Source organism: Balaenoptera ricei, chromosome 15 (assembly GCF_028023285.1).
Source record: "Balaenoptera ricei isolate mBalRic1 chromosome 15, mBalRic1.hap2, whole genome shotgun sequence".
Lineage (NCBI taxonomy): Eukaryota > Metazoa > Chordata > Mammalia > Artiodactyla > Balaenopteridae > Balaenoptera > Balaenoptera ricei.
The window spans coordinates 38,719,752-38,731,935 of record NC_082653.1 but is presented as its reverse complement, the minus strand read 5'-3'; the positions used below and the strand labels follow the sequence as shown (position 1 = coordinate 38,731,935).

The 12,184-nt window shown below is 45.4% G+C and overlaps 1 protein-coding gene across 1 annotated transcript in view; it reads right to left on the bottom strand.

Moving 5' to 3' along the window:
• Positions 1-296: 296 nt before the first annotated feature.
• The window catches only part of SLX4IP (SLX4 interacting protein), a 185,469-nt gene continuing 173,581 nt past the window's right edge, over positions 297-12,184 (bottom strand). The window contains 3 exon segments of the mRNA XM_059897822.1: positions 297-4,669; positions 4,671-5,136; positions 6,184-6,284. Of these exon segments, the coding sequence (XP_059753805.1) occupies positions 4,421-4,669; positions 4,671-5,136; positions 6,184-6,284 (816 nt within the window). The 3' untranslated portion in view covers positions 297-4,420.

The following is a 12,184-nucleotide window of genomic DNA, read 5'->3' as shown; positions in this document are numbered from 1 at the left end:
CTTACGGGCCAATTTAATCACAACATCCCGCACAGGATGTTCCAGACCTAAATCTTTAGGGCCAATGGTTCAAATGAAGAGCCCCTTTGATTATTTTAACACAGTCTTCAAAACCTCAGAATTGCTTCAAGGCGGAAAAAGTCTCCAACCAATAGAACATAATTTTATAAATAGCATGTTCAGAAAAGGGCATTCTGAATGTATATTCCTTGGGGTTAATTCACTCGCTTTAAAGAAAAGTGACATACACTAATTTACTTTTTTAAAACAATTTTACTTTTTATTCATAAAACAGGCTCATTTACGCTACATACTAGTTTCATCCCCTAGGCATGCACAACTATTTAAACTATTTTAGCAGTTTAAACAAAACAAATGAGAGGATAAGGCTAATGGGAGAAGGGAGCTCTCCTGGTGATGTCTGCAGTGTTTGGCTTCCTACCTTGACTGAAGAAAGTTTATTCTGGGGATCTGTCAAATCCATACCTTTAGTTGCCTGGTCAGGTGCTTGCGGATCAAATGTATGGTTTCACTGATTTTTGTTTAATTAACAAGATTTTTGATAAGTAACTGTAACAGCAATCATCAGGTAATATCATGCTGCATAATACAACTTATGTGATTTTAAATCCAACCCCGGTACTGAGCAGTTCTCGACAATTAAAGGCAATAATTTCATCCACTCAAGTTCCCTCTGTTAAGCTACACGTTGACATGTATTTGTTCCTTGCCTTGTTAAGTAAACAAAGAAACCAAATTAGAGGGAGTTCTGCAGATTTCTGAGAATTTAATTGCATCATGAATTGTAATACCAATGATATACATGGTTAGACTTCTGCCCTGATTTTCTGAATTAACTTCATTTTACAACGCTTAATTTATTTTGTACCAAGGAAGACTTTAAACTGTTTAACAGAAATCAGCTTAACTTTGATTTCTTACTTGTTGCAACGCGTTTCAATTCATTTGTGTTTCAATAACAACGTTTGAAGTCTCTTGTCTTGACAAACCAAGCGTGGAAATTTCCTCATAAGAGAAAAGAAGAAATTAAAAGGATTTCCATACTCAAGCCACAGCACAGCACACTGAATAGAGAGGTTTTGGCTCTTAGGAAAGCCAAAGGAAGGCCACTCACCAGAATTTTGTGGAGATATTACAGTGGGTCCTGCCAAGAAGGAATTCAAGGAAACTGGGAACGGCCACACCGTGATCCCAGGCCACTCTCTTGGGTACAGAGGTTTCCTTCCCTTACGTGCTCTGCTCTCTCTGAGCTCTTTCTGAAATCAAAAGCCACTGATAGGCACAACAATTCATGCTAAAGTCCAAACGTGACACTGAGAGCAAACAAATTAACTGTGATCCCATTGTTGTCCCCAAGATATACCCTGAGATATCTCATTCAGAAAGAAGCTATATTCTCCAAAAATCAAAATACAGAGAGTTTTTGTGACTCTTGCTTTTTATAAAATGAAATACATTTTTCCTATTTTTTTCATTTAAAATAAGTGAGCACAAAAGCTGCAGCATTTACTCCTCTCTCCCCAAACGTTTGCTCCTTTGCAGTTAGCAATTTATATGCATATCTGGATGACAGTTAACCTCCAGAGGCAAAGAAAAGAAAAATGTGTAAGAAAAGTCACACTGACTGTTCTCAGACATTTGTGGACATTAAAAAAAAAAAAAACAACCAACACCAATCTATTAAAAAGTCATTTGAAAGCACTTGGAGGTGACGTAGAAGCCATGACATCGAGAAAGTTAGGGAGTTCAAAGTTATAACATTAATCAAATTGGATCCATATTTCTTCCAAGCATCAGACTTACGGGAACTTGACTATACATTTAATTTGCTTTATTAAGTAAGTGGTTGAAGAACTTATTCTTTTTAACTAAGAATACTGACAAGGTCTCAGATTTTCAGATGCTGGAAATTATTAAGATTATTAAGAATATCAAAACACACCCACTTCTGGCAGTAGAGAACCAACTCTTCATTTCCCACCTAATAAGCAACAAAAAAAACCTGGCAGCCCTTTTCCACTCTGTACTTCCAAATATCCAAAGAATCAAAGCACCACTCAAGTAACAAGAGATCCAGGGGTGTTTCAGACATGTGGAAGGAAAATGCTTAAAGGTGAAATTCCTCAAACACATGCCCTATTGCGGAAGCAGAGAGCTGTTCCCTCTGTTAATCCTGATAAAAATCCCATGTACATGATGGCTGTGAGAAAGACCCTATCTATCTACAGCCAAAGGTGCTATTTTCCCTCTAGATCACAGTCATTGTTACGTCCACAAATACACCAAACTCTAAAACAAGACTTTTCTTGAAGGACGATCACTAAGCGTGTTAAGTATTGGCTTTAACCACCAGGCCTAGGTTAACTAATGAAATAAAAACTCGATAAAAACTTTCTCTGGTGCCTCCAGTTCAAATATCTCCTAGTTCTGGGGTAGGCAGCAGCTATTGGAATGGCTCTTTTTAATTCCAGACTCTTCCAGGGAGCTCATTGTTTCTTGGCCTATTCCCTGGGTTACTATTTGTGCCCTCTCTGCTTAAACTGTTCCAGTAATTGTTTAAGGAGATTCAATGACACACTGTGGTTCTGTCTTTACTGAAGCGCACACCGAGAATAGCATCGCTCTAAGAGAGGGGCCCAGGATGGGCCATGTTCTGCCACCTTCTCAGGAGGTTTCCACCCTGTGTAGTCTGCCCCTATTGGAGGAGCAGAATCTGCTCCACTGTGGTTGGTATTCTGTTGGGCTCCCTCTCCTATAGAATCCTGTGACTGGAATCACCTGGGGCAGGAAAAAAGCTAAGTGGGAAGAGGAAGGGGCATCAGTGGGCGGGGCCGTGTTCCTGGTGGGGGTGGTGAGGCTGGGACCATAGGAGGGGAACAGGCTACCAGGAGAGTCTGGAACATCAAAGGCCTAGCACCTGTATCCACGGCCAGGTATGGCAAGCAAGACTTAGCTTCCTGACGCAAAATGATGCCATGAAATATGGTTGCCTCTTAATGAGCCTTGCCCTGCAATCTAAGAGGGGAAAGGAGAGTGGGGAAGGACACAATGAGCTGGGAGAAACCACTAATTAATCTTAAGCATGAACTTACACTGTGTCTACTTCCATATTCTTTTATATTGTTGGGCTTTTTCTGGGTTATTTTTTGCTAACTCCTACACTTTGGGGAATATACTTGATTTTCCTTGTTACTAGGGAGGTACTACTTCAAAGCACCACCCAATGTTGAGCAGGAAAAAAGATACATTTGATGGGTGGCCTTTGCATATGGTTTCTTCCTTATTTTAGAATGAAACTGGGTTAAGAAAATCTACTGTAGGTGTCCATCCAAAATTAGTCATTGCTATGATTCACTATGTGACATTTCAGCAAGCCCACTGGAGACAACAGTGGGTGATACTGCAAATGGAAGGCTCCTGGTTTGAAATTTAAACTGCCTGTGAAGCCTTCCAAGTGGAAAACTGCAAACTCTGGCTGCTGAGTTCCACTTGGGTTCTGGTCTGTCCTGAACTTAAACCAGAATCTTAGAGGTGGCGGCAAGGGCAGGGACATGCCTGAGCTACAAGCAAGAACAAGCTTCTCCCACATCTTCCCCTAATGTTGGGCTGAATTGTATGTAAATGTCCTGCAACTCTTAGGATAAAGTCACAGCTCCCTGGGCTCTGTGGCCGCCCTGCTTAAGAAGCTGGGAACAGAGTGACTCATACACTGAACCCAGGTGCTTTACAGGTTTGAGGGAGCATGATGGGTGCATGTCCACACGTGGGCCCCTGCTGATGCGCTGGAGGCCAGAATTGCCAGGCTGGAGGAGATCAACACTAGGGAGTCTCCAATTAACCCGGTGGTTCTGGAACGTGGGCAGGTTTCAGAATCCCCCCAGAGTTTCTCATTCTGTAGGTCTGGGTGGGACCCAGGCTCTGCATTTCTTCCACAGATTCAGACCATGATGCTGGTGCCACAGGCAGATAGTGTGAACCGCTAGCCTGTTCCTCCACTGCTGCCCTCCTCAGGCTGAAGGGCAGGAGAACTGACCAGCAGCACCGTGGCCCATCGTGTGGTCCGTACAGGGATGTGACAAGGAGGCACAAGATTGGTTTCTTCATGCGGTTCCTCCATGGACACTGTCACTGCCAACAAAGCGAGTGGCTATTTATCATTAAAGTAAATTTCTGAAGACAGTTATAAAGTGTGAATGAGAAAGTAGCAATGCTGTCAGAACAAGCATGTAGGCTCCTGGAGGCCGCTGCTTTGAAAGCTGACCCCAACGCAGGTATCTATTTTCTATTTGAAACAATCATCCGAATTCCTTTAAAATCACGGCATCTAGACAGACTGCTCGTTTGTCACAGGCTTGGCCACTATATCCTCAACTACGAGTTTGCAATCTTCTTCCGTAAGTTAGTGGCCTCTTTCGTACTTCTTTCTTTTCTTGCTTGGGCTGCCCTGAGTCGTAGCTAATCTTTCAGTGTTTGTGCCTGAGCCGGTTTGCCGTGCCTGCCCTGGCTTATTTTTCATAAGATGTCTGGAGGAGAGATTTTCCAAAGCATGCAACTCTTCATTAGACGCGGTTTCTGCCAAATCTCGTTTCAAAAGTAACCCCGGATCTGACAGCTCCGAAGTTGGCAAAACCTTGACAGCTTTGCTTTTTTTCCACTATTATTTCCCTCGGGACTAATCGATCACTTCCAAGAGAAGCTCTCTTGCGGTGGTCGGCGTCTTCCACAGAGCCGCGGCTCCTGCGTTTCTGTTGCGCTCCGGCCCCTCGTGGACTTTGTTTTGGACCCGGCGATGCTGACTCACAGCTACAGACGGGGCTCCCGCGAGGAAGCCCCGTCTCTAACCGCGCCCCAGGATGAGGTTTCTGCTGGCTGCTGGTGCCTGCTGGCGGGGGCTGATGAACTCTCTCCAGCTTCGGAACAGGAAGCCCCCGGTGGCTCTCAGCTGCGTTTATGAAAGCCTTCGCCTGTCCCGCGGCCGGGGGACTGGATGGGGCCTCGCTGTCCCCCCTCTTCCGTGCTACCTCTGCAATCACTGAGCCACTGGATGTTCCCACACTGTTCCTGCTGCTCCGTGATCTGCTCACGACGCTCCTTTTTGTTTCAGTTCTGTTCACACTAAAACAAAGAAAGATTTTTTGGTTTTGTAAAGCTGTAATGGCCAGGTTTCCTCCAGATCCCCCTTGTCACACTTCTTACACTTGAAGCAGGACGCATGTGCTACTCTCCTTTCTCCTCACCCCTCGGCCAATCTAGGAACATCCCCAAGTGTATATTTACATGCAGACCGGATCAAGCAAGAGCCATCACATTTTCCAGTACACGAGGACACACTTTATTTATCGATCACTGGGTTATCAATGGAGTTATGATGGAGTTCATATTTTAACTAAGGCTGAGAGGCATTCATTTCAGATGTTAAAGATCAATATTGCCTACATTTAATACATTGATTTTTTTCCCAGAAGTAAATGCTCAAATACATCCAAAGCACAGGCTCTCTCTGTGTGTGTGTATGTATAAGAACATGCTTGTACATACACAAACCCCTTTTCTACAACACACATACAACTGATAATGCAAACTGCACTCTAAGTAAGTGTGAAATTCACTTGGAGGAGCAGGATAGAAGCTGCCCAGGGAGAATTCAGAGACTGGAGCCTTGTGAATGGCAAGAAGTTTCTTAAACCACCAAACCCGAAATATTGAGACTAAAATATTTCTTTAGGCTAAGCTTTAGTCTGGGAACCAATACGTATGTCTGTGTTCTTACTGTTGCTTTGAGGGGCCCGAGGATTATCACAATGACACGAGGGTCAGAACAGGCACCTTTAGGAAAGGAGTGTATTTTTTCAGATCTGTCTGGGGTTGCTCGGAAAGTTGTACGAAATACCCTCAACAGGTGCTTTTCATCTTCAAAGCGCTCGTCATTAATTACTCTCTGCAACACACCTGTGAAGCAAGGCCTTGCTCCCCACTGTCCAGAAAGCGAGAGAAAAAGAGTTTGGAAGGAGGAAAAGCCAGTCTGTGACTTAGAGTAGGGTCAGCGCCAGAGGGGCTTCTGTGATGAGGGTCCGAGCACTCCTGCTGAATTCTAGACCTCGTGTCATGTGCCAGTCCATACAGACAGTCCAGAGGGAGGAAAAGGAAACTCGTGGGACCTACAGGTCTTGCAGAGCGTTTCTCCTGAGCTCTGCGCCAGGAAGAAGCGGCCTCTCCACGCACGCTGCACGATCCTCCGACGCTCCTTGGAGAGCTCTTCCCGGCTATTCCAAAAGATAACAAAAGTTCAACCAGAAATCTATTAGCTGAACAGGAGGAAAAACAGTTCCACTCCAAATGCCCCAGTGAACAGATTTCATTTGGTGAGGACTGGATGAAACTACGTCGTGTTAAGCTATTCTAATGTTTTTTGGTTTAGAAATTTTTGGTAAATTGTCACTTCCCTTGGATTCCCAGCACACGTTTCATACAAGAACGTGCACCACAAATGTGCAAGGCGGTGATTCCAAGCCATCTGGGAACTCTCGGCCACCATCTGGTATCTCTGTGGCCCTGTGACGACGCCCAGAGTCAGGAACCAGGCAGCCGTGTGACTGTGGGCCTGACCTTCCGGAGAGACCTGGTGGCACAGTGGTCTGTACCCTGATGAGCCTCAGAATTCTTACATTTTCTCTATTGACAAAAATGCAAAATATGGCTTTTGCAATACTCAAGACAGTGTCAAGAGTTAAGCCTTTCAATACGGGTACTTTGAAAACTGGAGTTTGTAATCTTGGTTACAAAAAAAAAAAAACTGGGAGGTTTTTTTTTTCCTTAAACTGACAGCACTAACATGGTTTTAGATAATTCTTAGGTAATCTATCTATCTATCCTTATATATTCCCATGGAAGCTTCATAAGGAAGCAATTACAAAACGTAAAAACCTCCCAACCATCACCAACATTGACCCATTTCTTACTTTTGGAAAGTTGTTTCCTTTTTGTTAGCACGTAGATCATTCGGTAAAGGTGTTAACTTCTTTTATTTTCTGGTACATTTCTAAGTACCCTTCTCCATCCAATTCCACAGTAAAATGTTGCTGCCACAAGGAATGGTGTTGGTGAGGTACCAGCAGGTCCTTGCTTTAGAGCTACACTGGAATTCAGAATGACAGCCCCAGAGAGCCTGGTAGGTGGCAGCCATCAGTGTGATGCCCGGGTGTCCCACAGAGCGATGCCATGAGCTTTGTCCAATCACTGCCCTGCGCCACTGAGCACCAGCCTTTAGCTCTCACTAACTCTGCCTATGGTTCAGACCTGGACCAATGTCACTCAGAGTCATGTCCAGTTATGACCCAAGTCAGTTTTAAGAGTCAGTGAATAGAATACAATCGGTTTTATTGGATTATACTGCATTTTGATGCTTGTCCCTTTTCTTTCCCCTAAGACTTACTAGATGACCAAAAAGGGCTAGTTTAAAAGTTAAATGACAGAGAGAGAGAGAGATTGAGATTTATGTGTGAAACACTTCTAAACATGCCCTATAAGTACAGTAGATCTCCCCCTTACAACCACACCCTGTAAGTGCTGTATTTTCAGAGCTGAACAATTAACATAAGGAGCATGAGTCAGGCTTTGAACAACTCTGTGGGAACCAGAAAGCCTTTTGCTATTAGGAATGATGTAAATTCCCCAAGGCTGGAAGAAGTCCACAATGGAGGCAGACAGGGTCATAAATAACAACAATGGATACTGCACAGACCACATAACATACGATGCTGTGATAGCGACACTCTTTGCATCTCATATTCGATTCAACCGCTGCCTTTATTTATTTATTTATTTATTTATTTATTTATTTATTTATTTTTTAAGCTTAAAGAGCACTCTGCATTTCCTATGGGAACTTGAAAAACATCTCTGAAAAACACAGGACAATTGACTCTCCTCCCGAATTCCTCTGACAACAAACAATGGGGGAAATGTCCTTGGAAGAAAACAACAACAGAAAGAGTGACAGAGTGACAGAAGGAAATGTCCAGCTCAAAAAGTGCAAAACCTGTGACTTTGTGTTAAAAAAAAAAAAAAGAAAGAAAGAAGGAAAGAAAAGAAAAAGAAGAAAGAAAAAGGTGAGGCAGGGTCTCCGGCTTCCAAATTAAAACCACATTTGGCAATTTGTTGAAGGAGGCATATTTACATTTGTATGAAGACTGGGTGGGCAGGGGAGAAAAGAGATTAGACTCCTTCAGCCCTTGAACTGTCAGATCTCATTAGAAATCTCTCACTCTTACATTTTAGGGTTAATTCACTCCCCTTTGTCACTAAATCGCAGCCTCCGGTGCCCCCCAAACAAGTATTCCAGAGGAAGCAGCTATCACCTGGGAGCAGGATTTCCCAAGGGACTTGTCCTGATTACTAATGGCTTCTCACATCTGGCACCAAAATGCAACCGTGGCTTATCCAGAAGCAAAAGTCTTAAGGCTGAGGTGGCAAATGCCTCCAGGGCTTACCCGGATGACACTGCTGCTTTTCAGGTTCTGTGGGACTAAGGACCCTGACATCTTCTGCAAAGAATACAGACAAACCCAACATATTCAAGAAGGCTACGGGCAGGCCATCCAAAGTCCAGAGTGAGCACTCCATGGGGACTCAGGATTTAAGAAACAGGTTAACCAAGAGGATTGCTGTGGATCATCATCAGTCACCAGTGATTCTTCACAACCTCGACGCTAGCTCTGAGTCTAGCTAGGGAAGAAAATGCTGCAACTATCTTTCCCTGGTCACCTCTTCCCCCCCCCCCCATTCATTTATTTACCTTTGGTAATACTTTGAGGATTTTGCTTTTAAAAATGTCCACCTGTAGGGACTTCCCTGGTGGCACAGTGGTTAAGAATCCACCTGCCAATGCAGGGGACATGGGTTTGATCCCTGGTCCGGGAAGATCCCACATGCCGTGGAGCAACTAAGCCCGGGCACCACAACTACTAAGCCTGTGCTCTAGAGCCCGTGAGCCACAACTACTGAAGCCCGCGTGCCTAGAGCCCGTGCTCCACGAGAGAAGCCACTGCAATGAGAAGCCCGCGCACCACAACGAAGAGTAGCCCCCACTCGCCGCAACTAGAGAAAGCCCGTGCGCAGCAACGAAGACCCAACACAGCCAAAAATAAATAAATGAAATAAATAAATTAAAAATAAAATAAAAACGTCCACCTGTAAAGGTGTGTCTATATACAGTTCCAGGGAGAAACCAAACCGAAGTGGGGCAAGGCTACCGGCCCCAGAAGTCTAATTAGGGAGATACCCTCCTCTGCACCCAGAGCAAGGGGTCAGGCCCGCCTCCGTTCCTGGGGATGCTCTGGAGACCAGTGGATGCAACGTACGTCAAGGACAGCCAAAGCCCATGCGCCCCAGCACAGGTCCAATGGGGAGGCAGAGCAGGTGAGTGTCTAAGTATGATGGGGGTGGGTATTACCCCCAGTGCTGTCTGGTCTGACCTGGGAAACATATTTTAAATTCCTGGACAGAAAGGACTACAAAGAGAATACCCACCAGAATGAGCTGGGTTGAAATGTAGTTAGAAATACTAGTGGATGTTCAAGTTACAAAGCAAGTTGCAATTGTGGATAAATCAAGGATTTATTCACTCCACAGTGACTTACTGAGTACTACTTTTGAACAGAACACTGTTGGATTAATGAGGGATGGGGAGTGAAGGCGGCCTAAAAAAGACATTAAAAATACCCGCTCTTAAGTTTATATCCTCCTCAAGGAGTCCATAAAACATACCCAGGCCTCCCAAAGGCTAGTGGGAAGATTAGCTGCTATCAGAGGCACAGGGGGATCTTTTCAAAAATATTGATTCTTGGGACCCATCCCTGGAAGTTCTGAGTCACAAGATCTGGGGTGGGGCTAGGAGATCTATATTTAGGCTCCCAGGTGATTCAAGGACTGCTGATGTGCATGAAACAAAGCTCAACAGAGCAGAGCAGCAGGTACACAAATGTAAACTGGCACACCAAGGCAGCATCTGGCAGAGAGCAGCCCAGGCGTGCAGCATCAAAATCACCTGGGGAGCTTGTTCAAAAACGTCCAGGATTCTACCCCAGAATCTACTGCATTTGGGTTTCGGGGTTTCAGGGGTGGCGGTATCAGGGCACGCACATTTTAGCAAGTTCCCCAGTGATTCTGATACCCAGCAGAGTTAATAAACTTCTGTTCTTAGGGGCATGGAACTGAAAACCAAGCAGAGTCATCCAGTCAGGCACCACTGAACTCTGCACCAAGCATTGTCTGAGGTCCTTGCAGAGACGGACATGGACCCACAGAAAATGTTCTTCCTCTCATGGAGTCTCCATCCCAGTGGGGAAGACAACAAACAAAAAACCATACAATGTCAGGTGGTGATGATGTTATGAGGAGAAATGAACCTCTAAAGGGTTGCTGGGGTGCAGTGTTACATACGGTGGTCAGGGAAGGCTGTGGGAGGTAACAAGGTAAGCTCTACCCACAGACCTGAGTGGAGGATGGGCTGCACAAGCACCTGAGAAGAGCATTTCAAACCCGGGGAGGGGTCAGGGAGCAGGTAAGAGGTGCGTGTGTGTGTGTGTGTATGTGCGTGTGTGTATGTGTGTGTGTGTTGATGATGGTAAGGCCATTGGAAGGTTCCAAGAAGAAAAGTGACTTGGTATTTTAAATGGATCACCTTGGGTATAACAGCGGGACAAGGGTGGAAGCAGGGAGACCAGTGATGAGGCTACTGCAGCGGTCCATTCAAGGATGGTGGGTCTTGGAGGAGGCAGGTGGTGGTGAGAAGTAGTCTGACGGGAAATACAATTTGAAGGGAGACCCAACAGAATGAGCTGATGGCTTGGATATAGAGAGTGAGCGGAAGAAAAAAGTCAGGCATAACTCCATGATCCGTGCTTTAAACAGCTGGATGAAGGCAGTTACCCTTTACCAATACTGGAAGTACTGGGGGAGAGGCGGGCTTGGGGAAGCGAAACCAAGAAATCCGTTCTAGGTATGTAAGCTTTAGGAGCTGTCCTGGATGAAGAATGGAGATGCGGAGCAGGTGGCTCAGCTACAGCTTCTAGGAAGAGAGAGAGTTCTGTCTGCAGACACAAAGCTGGGAAGTCCACAGAGACGGTGCTTAAAGGCATCTGTCTGGATGAGCTCCGGGGGGAGTGCATTTGGATGAGAAAAAAGAAGCTGAGAAGACGAGGAGGACTCAGGAAGGAAGACTAAGAGGGGATCGTTAGTGAGGAAGGAGAAGAGTCAACATAAAATGGTGTTCCTGGAGGCAGGAGGAGAAATGGCTTCATTAAAAGTGACAACCGTGTCAAAAGCTGCTGAGTCTTCAGGAGTGAAAACTGACTCATGGAAGGTGACTTGATGAAAGCTATTTTTGGTGAAGCGCTGGGACCCAAGCATACCTGGAATGTGTCCAAGAGTGAAGTGGAGGCAGAGTGGAGACCAGCACTCTCCAGTGGAGATATGACCTGTGCTGTACAGGTGACTTTAAATCTTCCAGGGACCCATGAAAAAGTAATAGGAAACTGGTGACATTAGACTTCAATAATGCATTATTTAACTCCAAATGTTACCTTTACAACGTGTGATCCATACACAATTATTGAGAGAGTTTATATTTTTGTGCTGCCTTTGAAATCTGGGGTGGATTCTACACTTCTAGTATACCATTTCTGACCCGCCACACTTCAAATGCTTAATAGCCAGATGTGGCCAGCGGCCACGGTACTGGCCAGCATGGGTGCGGACAACACTCTTGAAGAGTTCTGCAGTAAAGGGGGAGCGGAGAAGCTGGGTGGTAGCTGGACTGGGCGAGGTGGGTAATGGAGGGTGAGTCTGGGATGACCCTGCAACAGGCATATTTGGTGGGATGTGATCAGCCACCATGTGTCAACCTGCAACTGAGTTGCAGGCACTGTTTCAGCAGCTTTGCATGTATTCAGCAATGTCACCCTCAAAACAGCTTGGGGAGGCAGGGAGTTTTCTCATTACCACGCCGCATTCGTGGTCCAGCAGCACGAATGCAATCCCACTGCTCATCGGACAGCATGGCTTTTTGGGAACATGTTCCTGCCAGGCCCCTGGCACCTGGCTGCAGGCCCCCGGGATATCAGTATCAGTCCAGGGTGGATAGATCCTGGGGGCCATGATGCCG